Source organism: Platichthys flesus, chromosome 17 (assembly GCF_949316205.1).
Source record: "Platichthys flesus chromosome 17, fPlaFle2.1, whole genome shotgun sequence".
Classification (NCBI taxonomy): Eukaryota; Metazoa; Chordata; class Actinopteri; order Pleuronectiformes; family Pleuronectidae; genus Platichthys; species Platichthys flesus.
Window position 1 is genome coordinate 10,138,599 of NC_084961.1, and position 23,092 is coordinate 10,161,690.

Consider the following 23,092-nt stretch of genomic DNA (forward strand, 5'->3'; position numbering starts at 1 on the left):
ATCAATAGTGCGGACGTGTTCATCACACTGATGCACTCAGCACCAGCCGGTCTGTTTCACGCTGCCTGAAGATTTCTGCCCTCAGGTCAGGTGAATAATATATGGGTCCGTTCCTCCAGTCATCAATAAAATCAGTGTAGCACCGCTCGTCTCTGCGCCCGCTGATGCCTCCACATTGGACAAATGTCTCCAGTAATGAGGGACCAGCAGAGAACAAGCTGAGAAAACACGTCAATATAAATGATGAGCAGGAAAAAACTTAGAGCTGCTCTCACACATAGTTTGTTTTGGTCTCTGCCTGGTGAGCAGATAGTCTGGCACCATTGGATTTGTGATTTACGTGACTAAGACGACAGTTTGTCAATGACGGCCTTTGGGAACAGCTGAACTGTGGCAGGACATTTGAAAATAAAAGATGAGGCAAGCCCAAGACCCGTCTCTTTGTTTGTGATGGTTTCACCCTTTGTCTTGTCCTACTTTCGAGACATTTTGGACAAAAGTGGAAGATCTTTCAAAAGGCCCTGAACTTCTTCAAGTTAGGTCTGACACTGCTAAAGACGAAGCAACAAAAACCCACTCAAGATCTAGTCCAGCCTTTGAGGGAGGTTAAAGGATTTTTTGACTATGCTCACATCACAGTGGTGAGAAATGTCCTGAGTAGCCCACAGACCTCAGTCTCAGTGGGTTGGACTACTTGGCAGAGGGCTGACGAGTCTCTGCGCCTTTCCAACTTGTCTGAGAAGCTTTTGTGGACAAGTTTGAGACCATATAATCACTTCTACAGACTTAATTGGATTTGATGAGTGTGTCCTGCTGGATGGGAAGAAGAGCTGCACCCTGCTGGCTGCAGGCCTCAGGCTGCTGTCACACACTCACTCAGCGTGAAGTCGCCCAGAACTTGTAATGAGGCCGGCCAAGTCCTTTTTTTCTGATGTCTCTCGCACACGCACATGAACAAACATGCACCCACATTGCACACACTAACACGAACACACACACAGTCCGTCCTTCTTATTTCCTAAATTCTTTCATCTTTTAACTCTTCATGATTAGTTTATTTAGTCTGTTTAGATGCTGTATGATTAAATGTCCTAGCATTGAGTTTTAATTATCAACCTCATTGTTTTTGTGATTCATGTGAAGTGGCTAATATCCATGTATCCTATGTATCTTGAGTGTATTAAAAGAGCCACTTTGCATTGCACTAAAACTTTGCTAGAATTTTTTCTCCAGCATTACTTTCTCTTTCTTTCAACACACAGCTAAAAGGATCAAACTAACTCTATCTAAGATTATGAAAATATACAAGGAGGTAGTCTCTTTTTTCCTAACACTGTAAAACTGCCTTAAGGTACCAAATTGGGAACCTTGAAAAGCCCTTGATAAATTCAAGTTATTGCTATTAATATTAATAGTCCATAGAGGATGTTAGATACATAAAGAATATAATATGATGAATCTGAAGTTTAAGTTTCAAATGGTTGAGGATAGGAAGTTGATGGTTGTAGTTGTGAGTTGCATTAGTGTTGTCTTAATATAAAGTGTGTGTGATGTGGTATACTGTATTTGGTTTATTTGGAAAATAAATACTACCCATTTTTATATAATTGAAGTATTCAGTTTATAGTTTGTGTTATCTTGCTCAGAATGTTTCTGTCCTTCCTTTAAACAAACCCTTGCTCCCCTTGTCCCTCTCCACTGTTTTCTCTCTTTCTAACAAGCGGCTAATAGAGTCTCATCAAGCCCATCGGCACCAGTGAATAACTCCCTCCACAGGCTGGCTCTTCTCGGCCCATAACCCACCGCAGCTTCTCCTCCCAGGAGGGGAACCATTTAAATGTGACTTTTCAACTATCTGCAAGCTGTGTGGGAGCGAGGCGCGCGGCTAACGGAATAAAAGAAAGGAAGTTTTCCTTGTTTTGCCCATGAGAGTGGGAGACAGATGCTGTTCGGCACTGACTTACATTTCTAATGAGCACATGGGGGCATCATCACTATACGCTAGTGAGAGAGCAATTCTCTTCTAGAAGACGGAGCCCAGTGGAGGTCCTGGGCCTGGTGGCAGATAGAGCCGTCAAGCAGGAAAATGGTGTCACACATGGTGGAGTGTGGGGAACTGCTACGACCTGTATGTGGTGAAATAAATATCCTGTGACACAGTGAGGCATGTAATGGGAAAACTCAGGAGGCAAATCCAGGGAAACACACACATACACACACGAAAACTGAGAAAAACTCTGCAGCTGGAAAACAAAGGCAGATTCTTGTTCACTCTGGGTCATAAAGCTCGATACAGTTGGCAGTTTTTTTTCCGAATCAGTATTTAAAGATGATGCAGAGACGGATCTGAGAACAATTTAAGTCAGGTGTTCAAATTCTCCTCCATCTACTGCAATGTAGAGCTGTTACCGTTTCAAAAGGCATTTTCTGCCTAACCTAAGAAGAATAGAGTCATATCTGTTGAGATTATTCTGCTCTAATAGTACAATGACATTTGAGCTTTAAGCTAAAATACTTAAAATGTTTGCCCTCAGAGATTTAGGAGACTGTTAGCGCACACCAGGGTATCTTTATGGAGATGACAGGTCTAAAAGGTGATTAAGAAGAGGCTGGCGGGGATTTTTCAACACATGCACTTGTTTTTTCTGGCCAGATTTCTCGGTTGTTTGGCTGCAGGAGCGGTTCACAGGACACCTGCAGCCTGCACGAGCTGGACAGATGGAGAGGAAGCAGGAGTTTCTGCAGGAGGAAGTGGTGGGATCAGGAACTGTGCACAAAAGTGCCCGCCTGCTCATCCAACCATGAGGTGTGTGTGATGTGGAGCACATGATTTCAACATGCGCCATAGGATTGTGTGTGTTCCTCCTCAGTCTGTGAGTCAGTGACAGAACAGGTGCTGCTGACTTACAAAATCAAAAACGTAAAAGAGCCAGATTCCTTACGTTTGTTTTAATATTTAGTTTTTCTTATGCTTTTCACAGAAATTTCAAATTCAATGAGTTTAGTCTATGTTCTGTACAAGTTTAGAGTTTAGAGTACAATCAACTAAACTTCAATTTGATGTGGTTATTTCTGTGTATTTCTGTATTGTTACCTCCGTCAATATAAATTAAGATAAGAAATGTTAAGATATAATGTTATTGATCCTCCATGAAGGAAATTTACAATTGACACAGCAGCGCAAGTAAGTAGCTTTGAAGGGGAAAATGTATAAAGAATAATAAAAAAAAAATATTAAGACTATAAATAATAAAAGTAGAAATAATAATATATACAAGGGCTTTTTTTCAAAATGGGAGGATTACACAGAAATGATTTAACACACATATCCACAGAACTTGATGGAACAATGGGACAGAAATATATTTTTTTTCTCAATTCCCTTAACATTGCGAGATAAGGTGTCCAGGTGTCCTGCGGGATGAAGCATGAAATCAAGCACATTTAGGAAACTGATGAATGTGCAGTGTGGTGCAGCTTGATTGAATTTAAGGGGACTGTTGGGCCTTGGCGGAGGTACGTGCACCACTGAGTGCCTTTCTTGTTAGATTTAATTTAATGTTGGAGGCAAGACGGAGCCTATAACACCTAAAAGCTTTTTTCGAGCCTCGTTTTGTTCTTGGGCAACACCTCGAAGCTGAATGTGCACCTCTCAGAATTCATGTTGGAAAGACAGATTGTACTTTGTATGTGTTGTGTGTGAATACTGTGTGTTAGCACATGGACAGGGTGGATGATAAGAAACTTTAGTTTAGAGAGGACTCTCAATTGATTGTAGGTGTGAAAGTGAGAGGTTAAGATTGTTGTCTCAAAAGGAAAGGTGGTGTAGATGATGGATGGAATTATTATTATTTTTTATTATGATTTCATGATGGATGATTAAAGTGTTTCCAAAGTCACATGTTTAAAGGGAGCATCTGTGCACACAAGTCTACTGGAGGGACGACGCAACACAAATTAAAACTTTTCTGTGTAAGTGGTTGACACTGAAACTTGCAATTTTAAAAACAATTCAAGATTCACCTTTCACTTCCATGTCACGAGCACTCGATCCTGAAGGTGCACGTGCTTCATGAATGACGACATGAAAAAGAAAAAAAGTGCTTACAGTTCTTAAATCTTTAATGTAAACAGCAGTTTTGAGGGGCTCTGAAAAATCCTAAAGAAAGAAAACAAAACATCTGAAAGTATTAAATAGGAAGGGGAAAATATATAACTCATACCAGAAATAAAAACCATGATCTGTTTTTTAAATTATAAAATACATAGACTTTCAATTTAGTGGCCATACAGTCCAGAACAATCGCATTAAAAAAAACTTCCCTTATCCAGATACAAACATCCTCAACTTGGCAGTTTCACAATTTTAAGGATCACAAAATTATGACCATCTTACAAATGATAAACAAAAATAAGCTCAAATATTGCTTAGGAATGTTGTGTACAGCAGTTGTTACAACGAGAGAGACTCAAACGAGGGATAGACGAGTGTGTGTTTGTGTGTGTGTCTCACAATGGAAGTGATTTTATGGTCGTTTCTGGCAAAGCCACTGTGTAGGTGTGTATAATATATGCAATAAGCAGCGGTGGGGTAACAACATCACATTAGGATATTCAAGAAAAGAGGCTTCCCATTTAATGTGGTGCAGGGCCTGGATTTTGAGGAGCAACTTATCCTAACAGTCTTCAGTATATGTGTAGCAGGACAGAGCGGATATAAGCGACGATTTCTCTAAGTGTTTGTCTCAAAATGTACTTCATCCTTTCGTTCAGCCTCGTGGAAAAACATGTAGCTGCCACAAATACTGTAAGTGAGAGCGTGACGGGGGAATACTGCTGGGAAACTGACGACAAAACACAAAACTCCCCCGTGTCCCTCCCTGCTCCTGAACCACACGGCCTCCATCCCTCCCAACACAAAAGCCCTGAGGAAAATTAATAAAATAATCATAAACATGGACGACAAGGGAAGCAGAATCAAAAAAAAGGAACTTCTAAGCATTTGTCTACAAGTTCTTCAAGCAAGACGACAGCGGGCAGCTCAGCCGAGGAGGAGGAGGAGGAGGAGGAGGAGGAGGAGGAGGAGGAGTGAAACGTTCAGAAATGTCAGACACGGGACGAGGAGAGCAGAGGAAGAAGAGGCAGGACGACCAATGTCAGGCCAAACCAAATACTTCCTGGTTTCTCATCTCCATGGCGACCCGCTGACTCCTCATTGGCCCCCGGGTCCCTCCAGTGCACTATCCATATGCACCATTGTCTCTGTTATAGAGGTCAAGCGAGAAGCAAGAGGAAAATAGTTCAATAAATCCTATTTCTTTCAATCACAGTTCTTTTCTTTCTTTTTTTTTTTTTTTACATCATATGGTTTTATTCATTTTTGTTCCAGTTTATAAGAAAAGGGGGATTGGTCCAGTGGGTACAGTAGGTGCTGGGTGGGTCTGGGTTGGGTCTCGTACGGGTGGTGGTCTAGTTACAGTCATATACAAAGTCATAGTTGCTAGGTTCTTTGGGAATCGGGGGCGGGGCCTCTGGAATCTGGATGTTCTCTAGATCCAAGAGGCGGAGCTTCATCTCCATGGAGAGCAGGGTGTCCATGTCCGATTTGGTGTAATCGCTGGTCATCTCCTTCCCGAGGAGGGCGTTCAGACCGTCTGTCCACACGCAGTACTGCAGAGACACAGTCACACAATGCATAACACACATCAGCACCGACAGACACAAACTAAATTCTTCTGAAACTCATCAAACTATAATTAAACATGAGATGTTCCCAAACCTGCTTTAGAGACAAGCAGGCAAAAAAAGGAACCAAAGCACCGAGGGAGAAAAGACTTTGTTCACTGTGACTCAGGAGAAATAGAGCAGGGACACCTTCTTCTCTCATGTCCTGATTACAAACATCTATTCTATTTCAAAAATGTAAAAAAAAAAGTACAAGGTGCATCATCCTCCGTCCTTAACCCTCAAATAGAGCCAGGGAAAAATGAAAAAAGACCCTTTTAACAGGGAAGAATCATAGAAACCGCAAATATATAATAATAGAGTTGCAAATGAGGGAAGCGTCTCCCGGAACGACAGGAGTGCTCCATGAAGCGATGAAAAAGAAGACTGCTCTCAAGTTAAGTTGACGAAGATAATGCAATATTCATTACGATAGAATACATTTACATATCTTTCAAAGTAAATGCATTCTACTCTACGCATTCTGCTGTGAGAGCTCAACGATGCACATAGTGTGTTTCGCTGTGCAACATCGAGTGTAAACCCGACAGAAACTCTTGCCTGAGTTCAAGTCTCAATTACACCTCTCTGGTTGTCAGTATTATGGATTTTGCACATTTTGCTTTATCTAATCTTAATTTAGTGCATTTTTTTGGATCATATTAATTCTTTGATCATATGTGCTTGTGTATATTGTGCCAATAAAGTTCATGGACACTAACTACCGGAGAAAGTGTTCACTGTGCATACGCTGTGTTGATCATTTCCAGTTCATATCACTTGCATATAGGTTTTTACTCGTATATTCTCTGTGCAATCACGCAGGTTCATTCTGTGTGAAACTGTCAACGGCCGCAGGACCGCACAGCGCAGCCTTACCTCGTGCTTGTCAGGAGCGATAAAGTTTAAATACTCGTCGGACTCGTAGAGGACAGAGAAGGCCAGCTCTAACACCTCCTGGGGAGAGGAAAGTGAGGGAGGCAGGGAGGGGGAGAGAGAGAAAATGGTGCAACGTGTGAGGAGAGAAGATGAGAAGGGAGAACAGGTGAGATTTGCATCGTAACACAACCTCCCTCGGCTCCTCGTGTCTCCTCTCCATCTGTTACATCAGCTGCACATCCGGTTACTCAAAGAGAGAACACACACCTTTAGATACAAGATATTAAATATTACATTATTTTAGGTACATTCCCTCCAAATCCACCTCGGTCTCACTGGGGGAAATCAAATGGATGCAGTGTGAGCACAGAACGGGGACACAGAGATCCAGATTTGTATACATGAAAGCAATTCATTAAATGTGTGCTGGCAATCTGCGTGAAATTAGGGTCTGATTTAGTACGGCAGAAGGCAATTACACAATCTGGGCGCACGACCTAGACTCGTTTAATGAGGCAGCCCTTAAAAGAGGTGGGATTCGTCTCAGATCAGGAGGATCGGAAAAGAAAAAATGAGAAGGGATGCTGATTGGAAGTATTTATCACTAAAGGATCAAAACATTCAATGAATGAAGAATTATCAAATTTAAGAAGAACTTAGGTATTTGAGCATGTTCTACTAATCTACTAGTCTTAGAGTATTATAGTCCTATCACCTGTCATTTGAATGATGTGAACGCTTCTGTATAGAAATTTTTCTGCCTGGTTACCAATTTATTTCAAACAGATGAAGAATAGTTTCCTTCAAGGAAAAACTGCATCATTTAGCTCTGATTTGATCATCTAGTTTTTTTTTGTGTCAGTTTTTTAATTATCAATATAATCATTTCTTTTGTGTATAATCATCATTGTATGATTTCAAATATGATCCAAAATGTCCTGATCCAATTTGCGGTGAAAAAGTGAGAAACCGACTGACACTGATACTCCAAGTTGGGTATTGTTAAACTGATGCAGCTTAAGTCTGCATGGAAGCTCAAGCTAACTCCAAACAATACAAACTTTTTCACACGAGTATAATCCCCACATTGCATTGATGGGTTTGTTTGCAGCCTATGACCACAAGGATTTCTCAAATTTTTTGGTGTAATAAAAAAGACATCAAGTTTATTTTTTTAATGCTCCTTTTAAAGTGATGTCTTCTGCACCTGATCTTTATAGATCGCCGCACAGATCTGAGCCGCTGTGAATTTAATGAACATTTGTAAACCCGGCAGAGCGTGCGATCATCGACAGTCGTTTGCGTGATCATTAAAACGTACAGATAAAGCAGAAAAGGGGCTTTGCTCCAGTAATGGTTTGCGGAGTGCGGAGCAGATGACGGGCGAACTGCTCTTCCAGGTCGCTGCACCTGTTCTCTAAACCACACGCATTACTTGGGGCACAGGCGGCATCTGAAACGAGGGAAATGTGGCTCCGAGTACATATGGCTCTATCTGTGGTAAAAAAAAAAACACCATAATGACGGAGATCAGAGTGCTGCGTATTATGAACCCATTTTGGAGGAGATGGGAGTCGGAAGTTTGTCCGGAAAACACAGATGGTGCACAAGCCAGCTCGGCTCGGACGCCCGCAGGGGTGACTTTGGGCTGGCCTTGTAACAGTGAGTAATGAAATGTGGCCGTGCTCTCATTCACACGGCTGGGACAGGCCCGCTCCACGGCCAGCAGCCCCCCCCGGGCCATTCTTCTCGACCTGCGCTTATCGACAAGGTAATAAAAGAGACAAAGCAGGGAGGAGGCATGCTACTTTGTCTTCATGGCTATTTATCCAGGATCCAATATATCACAGTCCCATGGGTGGGGGGGTGATTGAAGGTTTGGAGAGACAAAGTGCCCGAGAGGAAGAGCTCTCATGGACACAGACGCGGACAAGAAGCCTCTCTCATCCTGGTTAAGATACCGCTGCGTTAATCTCACATTTAAGCAGCGCAAAGAAAAGATGTCAGTGGTGATCTGCGTCTGTGGCTAAAGGACGAGTCTGTGATTTATTTCTAAGTATAATACGAAATATTTCTTTCAGTGCCGAGCCCCGAGACACAAGTTGTTGTGTTATTTCCCAAAGCAAAAGGATGTAACTGACTTCCTGTTATGCAACTCTAATGCACACATATACACACTCTCCCGCCTGGATACACGCACACCCCACAGACACACACACACAAATGCATACACACATGTACACACAAACCTTGTTTTGCTTCAGGGCTCCCTTCTCCTTCATGTGAGGACAGTCTTTGCCGGTGATAACAGCTTTGATATCAGCCACAGGCACTGTAGAGAGGACAGACGTGAGTTCACCATAACAACAAGAGCCAGGACGACGACAACAACAACAACAACATCGCTGTGACAACTGTTTCATCCCAGGTGGGCGACTTGTTTACTCAAGTATTAAAACTTAAAAGCCTCCTCAGTTCTCTCACTGTGAGTGTCAGTCAGTGGTGGTTGTGTGTCACTGCCCACACTGTGTTTAGGGGCTATGTATACCTTCAGTAGTATACACACCATAGATAGGCTGTATATAAATATGGACGATGTGTCTCCACCCCATCCCAGAGTCAATCATGATGTTTCACCTTGTTTTTGAAGGATCAAATAACTTATTGTGTATTATTCAACAATTGAACAATGTCAGTGTGATAATAACTATCTCAATTGATGGACACCATCTTTGAGAAAAATTTGTTTGACGTTTACTTTGACTTTTTAGTTTGGCTAATGTTCCATCCACTAATGAGGAGGCAATAACCTACATTGCATCCAGCCACTAGGGGGAGATTAAGACACATTGGCGTCACTATTGGGGAACAGTATTCATCCATCTTAATATACAGTCTGTGTTATATACATATTTTAATAAATATAATAAGCTGCACATCAGCACTGCTAAAGGCAATGATGTGTCTCAACACTCACGTTTGTCCTGTAAAGAGTCGTGGGGCACCTCGCCCTGGGGACTCTCCTCCAGATCTCCATAGTGCAGGACTTTATGGTTCGGCGACAGACGGCAATACCAAAATTTATCTGGAGGAAAAGGTCAAGAGAGAAGAGCAAAGGGAAGAGAGGAGATGGAGTTAGAAGAGTTATAGAATAACTCGCTGGTAGAGGACTTCATACGAGGTTGGATGACTCATCAACAGTAGAGGAAATGATCATGCTCCAAAAAAAAAAAATTCGGTTACAAAAAAACAGAAAAGGAAAATGGCCTTGAGGGAAATCCACAGATGGGCTGCAGTGCGTGAGGGAGGGCAACAAAACAGACAGTTGGCCTTCATCATTTCAACAATGATTCAACAACAACAACACACACTTGAGTAAAGAAGGAAACAACTTCCAGGGCTTTGTCTAAAAACTAATTTCAAATATTTAGCAGACATGAGAGACAAAATGTTAACTCTATCGACAGAAAGCAACGACTATTGCTGACATTGTTTAAAACCCGCACAGCTCCTATAAGTAAAATAAATAATAAAATGCTGTTTACAAGAAGTTAAATAAATGAACTAGATTAGAATCCTGTTAATTCTTATTCCTATTCCCAGAGAATCTGAAAAGGATGTTCTGTGAGTGCAGTGGTATCAAACAGGCAGACAAAAATATGTACTTTGCTTTTGGTTTTTCAAAGAATGATTTAGAAAACTATTTTGAGTGTGTGTGAAAGTGTGTATTTTTCTTTGTGTAGGCCAGCAAAAACAGTTAATACGCTTTTTAGTTCTACTGCAGCCTTATTCTGTTCCTCTTTTGTCCTTTAGCCTAAGCAGGACATTGTTTATAGTCTAAAAGACATAGATGGACTTTTCTCTGGGCTGAGATCATGACTAATCCTCCAGTAGTGTGAGGTCTGCATCTACCAGCTGTGTATATGAAGCTGCCTCGTGCGGCCGACCCGCTGCTCTTGAGGGGGTTCCCTGCCAAGGTGGGCACGGAGCTGAGTTGGCAGGGACCGGTGGAGGTCTGGCTGGCGTGTTGCAGGAGCGGCACAGTCCAAACCCTAATTGCTGAAAACAGACAGTTGTTGTGGCCAGGCTGGTGCAGAGCGGCGTCAGTCAACGGGGAGCAGATAGAGATGTGAGCTGCAGCTGTGAGGGGGGGGGGGGGGGGGGGGCACGCGATCTGCTGCTCAGCTCAACCGACTGCTGTTGTGCATCTGAATCCAATCGCATATGTCCTTCCCCTGCCTGGAAGAGCCAGCGTCTCCAGCTTGGATGTAATATTGATTATTTTATCGTTTCAAACTTTGATCATCTTTATTTGAATCAAACTCCAGAAAACTTTGACGTTTACTTTTGCCGTAGTGCCGCATTTACACAAACAACACTTCCCTGAGCCCTGAATGGTGACGCCTGACAGTTCTCTGCACTTAAAGACGACTGTGCAGGTAGCACTCCGTCTTCCAAATATCAAAGCACCAATCAACCTGAGCTTTTAGAGAGGAGCTTCCCCTTGCAATGGCCGACCCGGCACTTTGAGAGAAGAGTCATCTGCAGCGAAGTCAGCTAAATTAATATTGGATGTCGCTGCTCGAGTCCCTGCAGGGTGGAGGACTTTGAAATAGTTGTAAGAGACGCTGAGAGAAGAGAGAGGGAGCGGGTGGGGGGAATGTGAAAAAGAAAATGCATAACAGCAGATAGAGAGTTGTCATATGAAGGTATATAAAAACCGTGAATTCTTTTCCGAGGAATGTCATTTTAAAGACAAGAGGAAAAGGAGACAAGGATGGTGGCGTTCATACCTCAACCAATTCCCAATCAGTCCCTTTATGAAACCACATTTAAATTCATCATTCTTACTCAAAAACAAACGGAGAGGGGTGAAAGCAAAACCTCCACGGCGGAGGTGACAAACCAAAGTTCAGCTTGAATCCGACACCCTTGTCTTGATTTAACTTTAACTCATTTCATGCGAGCAGGAACTTGCTATCGGGGCTCCTTCATTCACGTTCAGCCTAAAAGACCAAGTGCTCTTCACGCTGTCAGTACCAGCAGGAGAACGACGTCTCAGAGAGCAGAGGGAAGCGAGATCAGAGTGGGGGAGGTAGATAAAGGTCAGGCATGTGAAGCTGGTATGCAGGAGGGAGAGAGAGCGATAAAAAGCAAAACGGTAAAAAAAAAAAAAAAAGAAGGAGGTGAGGAGCGGCAGAGAAAGGGAAGGAGCTGAAAAACGAGTGATGTGAAGAAACGGCCTGTCCTTGAGTTTGAGTGTCCTCAGAGGGAAAAGGCGGCTGACAGCTCCCCCCCAGTCAGCGTTCTGTGGCAGCAGATTCAAGCCGCTGTAACCCTACAGGCTATTGTTCCAAAAATAAATCCAGCGAGGCTCATGATCTGCCTTTATATACCGTGTGTGGGTCCGCTGTTCCTGAACGGCTTAATAGTTGTGTTTCTGTGTTTGGCGTGCGTGTGTGTGGCCGCATGTGAACGTGCGCACAGGCCTTTGACTTCATCTGGATGACAGCTGCCGAGACGGATCGTGATCAGGATTTCAAATGTCAGAACGCGTTGATGCAAGACAGAACCCCCCCCCCCCACCAGGTTTTATTCTCAATTTGATTTGAGTTATCGGAAAGAACAGTACCTGCAGGGAGGCAGACGACTGAGAGGTTATGTTTTTACCCCCGATTGTTTGTTTGTAAGCAAGATGATGCAAAAAAACTACAGGATGGATACCACAAGACTTTTTGGATGGACAAGATGGACGAGGAAGATTCCATTAAGTTTTGGTGTGGATCCAGCTATTTTATTTTCAACATTTTCCCAGTTTCAGGTGTGCAATGTGTTGCAGCTTGAGGGGCCTGTCGGGTCTTGGCGGAGGAATACGATCTACTGAGTGCCATTCTAGTTATTTAATATACTCATATACGTGTAGAAAGTGGGGCTGAAGAGAAGTGGAAGGGGGAGGAAGGAGGATTGAAGAGGTCAGGTCTCAATCCATTTTGACTGAAGTGCAGTGTAAATGCCGTCACTGCTACTCCTCTTCTCCATCTCCTCCCTCCTCTCTCGCTTCTCTCTCCTGGCAGCCAGCGTGAGACACGATACAAGGCTGAATGAACAGGCGCTCCTCTGAGCTGGCTGCTGTGTTTTCCCTCTGTGTCCCCCTCCCTCCCTCCCTCCCTCCCTCCTCTATATGTGTCACGAGGAAGAAATACATCAATATTTCCACTGAATTAAAGCTGCAGCAGGTGAGATCGATAGAAAAAGAGCTGATTGTTGAGTCTCGTCCACATACAATATTAAAGAGGTACTGCACACTTGGGTGTTTTTTAAGCTGTAAGCTAAATTATGTGACTGTTCCTAGATGAACTATATGGTTTTGATATCTCATGTATTGCCAAATTCATAAAAACCCAAAATGTATGGGTTGAACACAGCTCAAACCCTCTTGGACCTGGGAAGACCAATGCTTACGAAGATTCCCCCCCTTTTGGAATGTCTCAACGATTTGACATAGCGTGGCACTGTCGACTAAACAGACACCATCAATGAAATTAAAACTGATCTGTGTCAAGTTACACAACTTTCTACCTAAGAGAAGGTGCTACTAGAGTTCAATACAGTCTTCTCTTTTGTCATTCTTTCATTACTTTTTCTCAAAGCTTTCTCTAGAATCTGTCCAATGCCAAGTATGAACGTGTCTATGCTTCTCTTGGCTTTGCATTCTTTTTCATGTCATATATCTGTGTTTGCAGGGGTGAGAGTAAGACAACGCGATTGTGCATCTGGACACAGAAAGATAAACTGTATGTTTTTATGCACGTGCTCTAAAAGTAGTGGCAGCATGTCTCTCTATGTCTGCGCCTGGAAGCCTGAGAGAGCCAGGGAAGCAGTGTGAGGAAATCATGACAGCAGCTTCAAAGATCTCCTATGATATTATTATCTCCTGTGAGCTTTTGATAAGGCAAAGGGAATACGGCAGTGCGAGGAGGGGCAGACGGGGGGGATGAAGAGGAGCCAGACAGAGGGAGACGAGGAGGAAGAGGAGAGGAGTTCAAGTGGACACAGCACACGGAGAGTTGGATTTCAATGCCTGTGATCTGTGGGTGAAGCTGGTGTCACATCAGGGAGGTAGACATGATGAGGGCGTGTCTCACCTTGCCTCCTGCGACTGCTGATTTTCCTGAAGCAGGTTCCGTCACACAACCTGTTGAGCCGCTGCTGTTTGATCAGCTCCATGATCTCTGGCTGGATCTTCTCCCTCAGCTCCCTGCGGAGAAACACAACGCCGCGTTATTGGTTTAGGAGAATTATCTTATATTTTGCAAACGGTACCCTCCCACTGTGGCGAGCAGTCAACAACAGTTAGCTACACGACCGCTCTGAGGACGGGAAGTGAATTCCATTACGGTTACCCTAGTTCTCTGGCAGCGAGTAAGATCCATCTGATAGCGAGTGTCAGGAGGGAGCGGAGGAAAAGAAACACACTCGCACACATGGACGCACACATTGAGGGAACACACTCAGAAATGTGTCATACAGCGTCTCAGACGGGATCAGTGGAAATCTGTGCTGCTCCGGCTCCTGATTAGATCTCTCATTTATTCATGCATCTACATGTATGTGTGTATGTGTGTCTGTGTTGCATATGAATGTGTAGCGCACAACACTAGTCAGCATGAATTATGGATAGTATCTACCAGCAGTGCTGCTCCACATCTCGGGTCATTTCTCCTCCAATTTACTTATCATTCTTTTCTCTACTGGAAATATGCAGGACGACTGCCTCAAATATCCAACAAGGAACAAAAAAAGATATAATTGAGGTGCCTTAAGAAAACTCTCACATATGATCAGGTTACTTGAACATCCAGATGGATGCTCAAGTAATTCAACATTACATTAAAAGGACCTTTAAGTAACCATTCCTTAGGATGAGGGTTCTGGAAGAAACGTCCATAACTTCTAAGCTCCTGCAGGAACCTCTGCACAACACAGTGGGCTCCTGCCATAGACTGTTTACTGTCTAAAGATGGATAACAACTGCTCCCCAAAGGCGAAGCCAAAGTGTATAATCGCCCCCTAGTGGCCGGATAAAGCAAAGCTCATAAACCCCAGCTCCTACAAGTTAGTAGATGGAACATGGTCCAAATTAAAAAGTCAAAGGACATTCTAAGGTAGGTCTTATCATGCTGATGTTAGTGTTTGGTTTTATTCATAATTTGATTCTATATATAGAGTATGTTCCAACGAGCGGTTTCCTGTGCTAGAGCTCAGTTCCTTAAAAAGGGTTCTTTAAGAACTCCGGATTTTACTGTTGGTGCTCAATGACCCCTTTTGTCTCAAGAGAGCTCCTGGAAGAACTGATGCTTCTGCATTGGTCTTCAGTGTTTTCCACTCCGTGTAGATGACTAAATGTCTCAATAATTGGTCTGAGGAGATTTCGATTTTCAGTTCTTCTCTAACTGATGGTCATGATCACATTTTTCTCCTTCTTTCTCCTCCTCCACTCCTTCAGTCTCATCCACACCCCTTTCCTTCTTCTGTCTCGGTGCTCGACCCCCCCCCGCTCGGTGCGTTTGCCTCATCGCTGACTCCGGTCATTACATTGATCTGTGGTTGAACATTCACCCTGACATCTCTAAAGAAACAGGGAGTGGGGAGGGCGTGGCTCATCGCACCAAGGATGGATGTTGATAATCGCTCGACTTTGCCGCCTCACATATCATCGCTCTGACTTTTGGTCTACAGACTTTCAGAGGGTCCCGCTGCTCTGTCTTCTTAGTAGCTCCAGTTTCCATTTAAACTAATTCTCCACAGCAGATGCAGAAAGTCACAGACAGATGAATTAAAGGGCTGAAGTGTTGCACTGGTAAAAGAAGCTCTCTGGTTGGTATCAGGTGTTAAAGTGAGGAAGGTAGTGAGGCACTAAAACCCATTTGAAACCTTGGGGAAATGTACAGTACCTTAAAAGTACATCAGTTAAATATCGCGGAGCACTGACGGAGACAAGAATCAATAATGAATTAAGTTAAACCCCTTTTAATCCTAATTTTCTGGGGATGCATTAAAATTAAGTCGAGTATTAAAATGTTCTCAATGTGTATCCTATGCGGCTCTGATCTAATGGAGGATTTTCACCTCAGCACAGGAGGTTATGTTCTCATCTGCGTTTGTTTGTCAGTAAGCAGGATTACACAAAAACTGCTGCAGGGATATCCACAAAACTCGGTGGAAGGAAACAAAGTTCAGATTGCACTGCGTTCAATTTAAAAAGATATAAAACATAGAAGAGCAGCAAATTTTTTTTTTTTGTTAATAGGTCATCAAAGCATTTTGAAACATTTTCACAGTTTTCCCAATAAAAAATTAGTAATCCAGCACATTAAGGAGAACTGATATATGCGAGTAAATTTGGTGCAGTTTGATTGAATTTGGTGGCCTAGTGATGGTGATTTGAGCTTTTGTTGTAAGTAAGTGTCAGTGGGTTAGTGTTTAATTACATTAAAATGCCTCCAACTCGGGCCACCAGGAGTCCAAAGGACCTTTAATATATTCTCAGCTCAGAGACACAACTTTGCTCTGAAGCTGTATCGGCTCCTCTTCACCTTCTCCTGATCCCTGAAGCCGTTCCCGACTTTAATTGGCTGCAGAAAATTGGCAGCAATTGTAGCAGGTAATACAGAGTGCCTTTAAATCTGCAGCCTGACATGCTGTGCTCATTAGGCTTACAAGTCATGACTGCTCTGTATTGATTAGAGGAAAATTCCATCCCCGGGTCGTCTCCCACTGCTGAGGAGAGACTCATCGGTCTGTGATGGTCGGTGCATCCGACAGTGAAATGTTCCAAAAGGACTTTTTTCATTTCAGCATCAGATTAGATTTCAATCTGGGTGTGAACATGATGAATTCAGCTGTACTATTATTGTCCCCTAGTTTTTAAAGGAAAGAGTTAATAAGGGTTGTATAGAATACAAATTTGATCAGAATGCGCATTTCAAACACTCATAGTTCAGTTTCCTTCATTTCATCAATATCCAAGAGTTATTACCTGGATAATCTGTGAAAATGTCCAAAAACACTCTATCCAACTATGATAAAGAAAATGTTAATATGTTTGAATTCGCATCAAAATTGATTAGGCTCTTCCCTGACCCGTACCACATCCTTTCTCCAAGTTTTGTTGAAATCCGTCCAGCAGTTCGTAATTCTGCTAATTAACAGACAGACAAACAGAGGAATGAAAACGTACCCTCCTGGCGAAGGTACAAATGTATCTTGAATGAAAAACTACATTAATTTATTTTTCTTTTTTTTTTTAAACATGTCCACTACTTTCACTACAGTCTTCCATTATTTCCATCCCTTTTATTCAGCTCTCACTATTGGGAACAATCGACCGCAAAAGTTTGGTCTCTACCCTTTCAGTATTGATTCAATAAGCCCTTGGCTCAGCATTGATTACTTCTCAAAGGGACAAGCTCTTTATGTGCAACAATTTTTCAATAGTGCTTGCTACTCCATTAAATACAGGCAAGACAAAACCAATGTTCCCCATTACAGAGCCTCCATCCATGATCAGTCAGTGAATGATCTATTGCAGTGGCTCTCCATGCTTAATGAGCTGCAGGGCTCTTAATGGAGTATTCACTGGGAATGCCATTTGCAGACAATTTGAATTTAATGCATATTTTTAATCACTGGAAGAAAAGCACAGGTGCAGCCAGCATTAGGCCAGTAGCTGACATTTGGTGGACAATGAAAAAGATGAAATGACAAGCATATTAATGACCACGTCTCTTTTTGTAAACGCAAATTATGTCCTAGTCTTCAGACCTGATCGGCTGAATGAGAGGGAAAGATGCAAATAAGAGCTGAAATATCACAAAAACTGTTTCTCCAGCTGTTCAGCAAATGTATTTCATTGTGTTCAGAGAAACTTTTCCTCTAATTTCACATTTGTGGATTTTACACCATGACCTCAGTCTACTGGCTACTGGTTGGTTGACTCACAGGATCGGGCGGGACTGGAAATCTTCCTGATTCATTCTCTCGGACTGGCGAATCTTCAGGATCTCTGTGTAGCTCAAACTCTGCAGGCGACTCTTGAACTGGTCCAGGGAATTAGGCTTGAGAGTGAGCGCTCGCATGATCTGCTCCCTCACCACCTGCATTACCTGCAGAGGAGAACAGAGACACAGAGGAGGAGTTAGAGGAGTCTTTGTATCACGCGGTGATGTTAAAAGCAAAGTCGTGAAGTTAAAAGTAGCACCCTGTCTCTCTATTTTTTGGGGGACTTGGAAGCATAAAAGCTTCTGTTCCGTTCCAGACAGGATTAATGACTTGATTCTGCTTTTTTTTCAGAACCAGAGCCTTAAGAGGAAAAGAGCAAAGCAGAATAATTCATCAGTGGCTCCTCAACTGTTCGCCCCAGTATCAAGCGTCAGGGAAATGCATGACAGAACTTTTTCTATAATACCCCGGCGAGCTAATACCATTAGTCTGGCTGCAGGAGCACGACATGAGCGATGTTCTGAGTCATCAATCCCACTCAAGGGCTCTTTGTGATCAACGGAGTTAACAATACAATGAGAAAGCGCTCCGCAACAACACATAAAACACATCATGCGTATCCAGATCAATTAGCCCGGTGCATATGCATTACAGTCAGGAGGTAATTAAAGTCGACACTCTCCTCAGTTGGACACTCCACACCAGTTAGCACCGAGCAGCTTCTCCAGTTAAGTAGAAATGGATATTGAGGTGTAATAAATTGTGACTTTCTTTCATCCTGAATGAGACCAAAACCTGGGACCAAACAAATCAAGGGTCCAGACAAAAAGCTACTTAAACTTATAACCTCCACCAAGGACGTTATGTCCCAACTTTTTTGACATGGCGAAATAGTTTTTTTTTTTTTTTTTAAGAAGAGAAATGGAATCAAAGCCTGCTTTGAGATACTTTACATCAGCACCTCATTGATTTTAAAGTTAATAAAGGAGTGATACTTTATATTTATGCGGGCACAAGAAAATAAAGGACCACTCACACCTCAGCATGTGTAATAACTCCTGACCTTATATCTGCGATGACAGCTGCTCCCATTTAGCCATGGACTCTGACAAGTGATTTGCATTTTGCATTGTCACCACAGGACAAATATAACTCAGACAGATTCTTTATTTGTGAGGGTATCCGATTCAACTCACAAGAGACTTGACTGAGAGCAGACGTGCTTCAAACAAACCAAAAACAGCCCCTGAGAACTGCGGTTTTCTTGTAAAGAACTGGGGCCAGTTTACAGAGCCTGGGCTGAAGCGAGCCTGTAAATCCTGCAAACATTATATCTGATATTTGCCTATAAGAATAAACTTGACCTGGCTTGTTCACATTGTCAGGACGAGCAGCCCTGACAGTGGATCAGCCTTGTTAGCGGCTGCCTCTGGGCCTGCGAATGCTGATTCACTGGATGAGATGATACTGAGTTGACAGAAAGAAATAGACCGCCCCCCCCCCGTTCCTTCTAAGTTTGCTCTCTTGAATGTTCTCCTCTCTCTGCATGCCTTGTTGATCAAATGCCCAAAGACAAGTATTTCCAGCCTCTGCAAACTAACTCTCTCTCACAGTTCAATGACTATTATGTCAAGAGACAACAAGGATGTGTTTCGTGTTTGTCTATTTACAGATGAGCAGAAAACTTCCCTTATAATTGGTCTGTTCTCCTGTACAATTCAGTTTCATCTCCTCAGCTTTTACAAACGTGCCAAATCCCAGTGAGCTAAGATCCCAAATAAAGTCTTATGTAATATATGTGTGTGTGTGTGTTTGCTTCCAAGATGATTACTCATCAACTCGCAAACCTCTGGACACTCACAAGTCAGACTAAAGCCAGAGGCTGAGAGCATTAAAGATAGTAGCAGCTGAAAATGAAACATCTCCAGCAAGGATCTGATTATGCCTGAGGTTATAATACTAATAATAAGAATAAGAAAAATAAGGCAATTTTTACAAAAGATTAAATTGAATCAAGGGATTAGCTTTAGACACGCAAATATGTTCAAAACCAGCAATCAAAGTGTATTTTATTTAAACAAATGACATTTGACCTTGGAAAATAAACACATGGTCAAACTAGAAGTGCTCATAAAGTGCATCCTTTCGCCAAGGACCAAGAATTCACTTTAAGTCAATCAAACTGCAGCAAACTGCACAAACTCATTGATATCAATTCGCTAAACACAAAACATCCTTGTTTGAAAAGCTCTTCCTTGGCCCATGTATGACCCTTCCACAAAGTTTCGTGGAAATCCAATTTCTGAGTAATCCTGCGGACAAACCAACAAACCAAAAAAATGTGTGAGTCCAGATGAGGATCTTGTGTAACGCTGATAGACTTACAAAGCTCAGACACAAAACCAGACCAGTGCACATAATGTCTTCTCTAATCTGATCCCCATCACACAGGTATTAAGGCTGATACAGAACATTAGGGACTGAGCACCAGTGCGGATCAGGATTTAAGTTCAGAAGCACTGTTCTGTTCTGACATAAAGTCTCTGAAAGCAGATGTTTAACCTCATTATCATTCTCCGAAATAAGCCTGATAGCATCGTAGAAGACATATGAGATACAAAGACATGAGACGAGGGGGGGGGGGAAGGAGGGATGTCCACCACTGCTGCAGTTTAACGTCTGAGGAGACAATCAAGACGATACCCTTCCTACCAGTCCAGACTTGCTCCGGGTCGAGTGGCCAGAGACTCCGGGGTGAGATGCAGTTGAAGCTGGTAATGAGAAGGAGGAGTTTTTGCGTTTCTCTCGTTGTCGACATGTAATCACCCGGTCAAATTCTAAATATTCAGTCGAGAAGCAAATCATTCAGATAGTCTGACGTAGATTGTGTCGTACTCCAGCAGAGGGCGCTCACTATTGGCTGTGTGCCCTCTTGACTTAAAGGTTCAGTGTGTAAAACTGAGTGACATCTAGAGGTAAAGTTGCATATTGCAGCTTAATACCCCTCACCTCACCCTCCCCTTCAAAACATGAAGGAGAACCTGTGGTAACCTTCAGTTGTTATAAAACTCAAAACAGTGTCTAGTTTGTCCAGTTTGGGCTACTGTAAAAAACATGGCAGTCTCCATGGAGAGGACCTGCTCCAGATGTACATATAAAGTATTTCAATATAAAGGGCCCATTCTTTAAACTATTTCCCTCTCACCTAATCTAATAAGAGTTATGTCAATTCGTTCAAACTTGTTTTTTGGAAATACTGATAGCCCTCATACAGACAGACATCCATTCCTTCTTCAGCTGTAACGACTTGGGATTTATCTAGACGTTCCCCGCCGACTCTATGCAAGGCCGTTTTCTGTCCTCTGTCCTTGTCTGCGTCTCTCTGCATCCTCTAAGTCATATTTTTCATGGTGAGAAACAGGTGTCCGCCTAGCAGCAGATTTACAACCCCCCGGGGACTGAACTTTGAGCCGCAGCCTCCCCGAAGCTCCTGCTCTTCCCCCCTCGAGCTGAAAAACGTCCAGACGAATGGAAGAAGCCGCGGCTCGCAATCCAGCTGGGAGAGATTCATCACTCCTGTCCCGCCCACCACTTTTAATCACAGCTTCACCCAGTCACCGATCATAAATTTCCACACACACATCCCCTCGCTTACTATCCTGATAATTAAGCCTCAAATCAATTTAGTTTCCCATTAAGATTACAAATGGTCTGTCAGAGCATCCCGAAGGAGCATTATTCCCTTAAGAGGCTATTTAAAAATCATACGGCACTAAAAACAAAGGGATGAGCTTAGACGCCCTCAGTTTTCCCTGTAACGTGGAGCAGATTGTAAACAACAACAAACGCTCTCCCGTTCCAAAAAAGGCAGCTCTCTCATTGGTCACCTGCAGTTTCACTCCCAGCCGGACCCTGGTCTCCGGAGAGCGACTGACGCTCTGCCCCGGTGTTTCAGCGGAGCCCGTCCCGGGGGAATGTTCATTAATATGCCTTGTTTGCACTCATGTCTCTGGCAGGAACACAATCCTGTTGGCCCATGTGGCTGCACTCATGCTAATTAACACTGCGAATATTCATCACGTTTAAAACGAACACATGGTCCTTTCACAGCGGGGGGGGGGGGGGGGGCAGTGGAGGGGGCCATTATGAATATTTTATCCTCGTCCGTCTTTTTCATGTGCTGATTGCTCAGAGAGCACCTTGGCAGAGGTGAGGTGTCGTCAGCGCTGAAACAAACCCTCTCTCTCCCTCTCCGGATACATTTAGGGTCCGGTTTGCCCCGGCGTCACCTTAGCCCCACTCAGAATGATCTATGCGAACAACTCTTTGTCTTGTGCTCTTCTCGTTGATCCGAGATTGATCGCTTCTATCTTGTCCACCTTTTATTTCTGCCTCTTTCCCGCGCACGCTCCCTAATCTCTCCCAGACAACAGGCCATCATTCTTTCGCGCAGGCCCTTCGCAGGGGGAAGTTGGGAGGCAGAGCGAGTGTCGGAAAAAATAATTAAAACGCTGTCCCACGAGCCATCTAGTGCACGTAATGAAGAGATGGCCGCACCTACTCGTCAGACACACTCCCTCATCCTCCTCTTCCTTTCACTTTCTCCTCAAACGGGACAGCCGGGCAGTTCCTTTCTCCTGGCGTCGCCTTACCATCCATCATTGACAACGTGTCAGCCATAACAAATTGCCGTGCCCTTCTCGGCGACCAATCGACTGTCGCCACCGCTCCATTTACCTAAGAGGATGGTAATGACATCATTTACCAGCTGCCAGTCAAACGCCTGTCTGCCACTCAAAAGCCTGCCGGAGAAATCTGGGGACTGTGTTGCAGAGGATCTTTGGTGGGTAAATGATAAGGGCTGTAATCACAGAGTAATGACTCTGCTGATATTCGCTGAAAGCAATCAAAAAGTCAATCTCACGTGGTGATGATGGGTGTGTCGTCGAAGTGAGTATAGACAAAACAAGCCTGCTTGCAGACATGGAAAACTAACACACATAGGCCACACACACACACACACACACACACTCCTGTCCGAGGCCTCCTTTTTCAAAATCCAGACAAAAGGAAACTGCAGGGAATCCATTTCTCCGCTATTGAAGTGGTAATTATGTGTTCCCTCCTCGCTACACAATGTCCCACATTCAATTAATAATGATCTTCTTTAAATTTGATGTCATTAAAAAATAAAACAATACCACGGAGATGGACAGGAAATCACGCCTGTGTCTTATCACGCTGCAGAGAGTGAGACGAGGCTTCTACGTGCTGTATTAAATGTAATTGGAATCTGACAGGCCTGGAAAAAAAGAGACAAATTGGCTGTTGGAGATTTATGACTTCACCTGTAAGTTGCTTTTAAAGCCGTCGAATTAACAAACAACTGTGATTTCCACCTCGGATGTCGACTCAAGATCAAATCAAGTATTTAGTTAAAAGGGACTCAAAAGCTATGGAGACACAATGTATCAGTTCCTTCTGGTTT

At 43.2% G+C, this 23,092-nt stretch overlaps 1 protein-coding gene across 3 annotated transcripts in view; it reads right to left on the reverse strand.

Annotated features, from left to right (window-relative positions):
• Nucleotides 1-4,100: 4,100 nt before the first annotated feature.
• elmo1 (engulfment and cell motility 1 (ced-12 homolog, C. elegans)) overlaps nt 4,101-23,092 on the reverse strand; it is a 107,642-nt gene continuing 88,650 nt past the window's right edge. For all 3 annotated transcript variants that reach the window (XM_062409205.1, XM_062409204.1, XM_062409206.1), the window contains 6 exons: nt 17,605-17,768; nt 13,749-13,861; nt 9,581-9,688; nt 8,853-8,935; nt 6,604-6,681; nt 4,101-5,670 (listed from right to left, as the gene is read on the reverse strand). In XM_062409205.1, the coding sequence (XP_062265189.1) occupies nt 5,470-5,670; nt 6,604-6,681; nt 8,853-8,935; nt 9,581-9,688; nt 13,749-13,861; nt 17,605-17,768 (747 nt within the window). In that variant the 3' untranslated portion in view covers nt 4,101-5,469. The remainder of the gene's footprint in view (nt 5,671-6,603; nt 6,682-8,852; nt 8,936-9,580; nt 9,689-13,748; nt 13,862-17,604; nt 17,769-23,092) is intronic.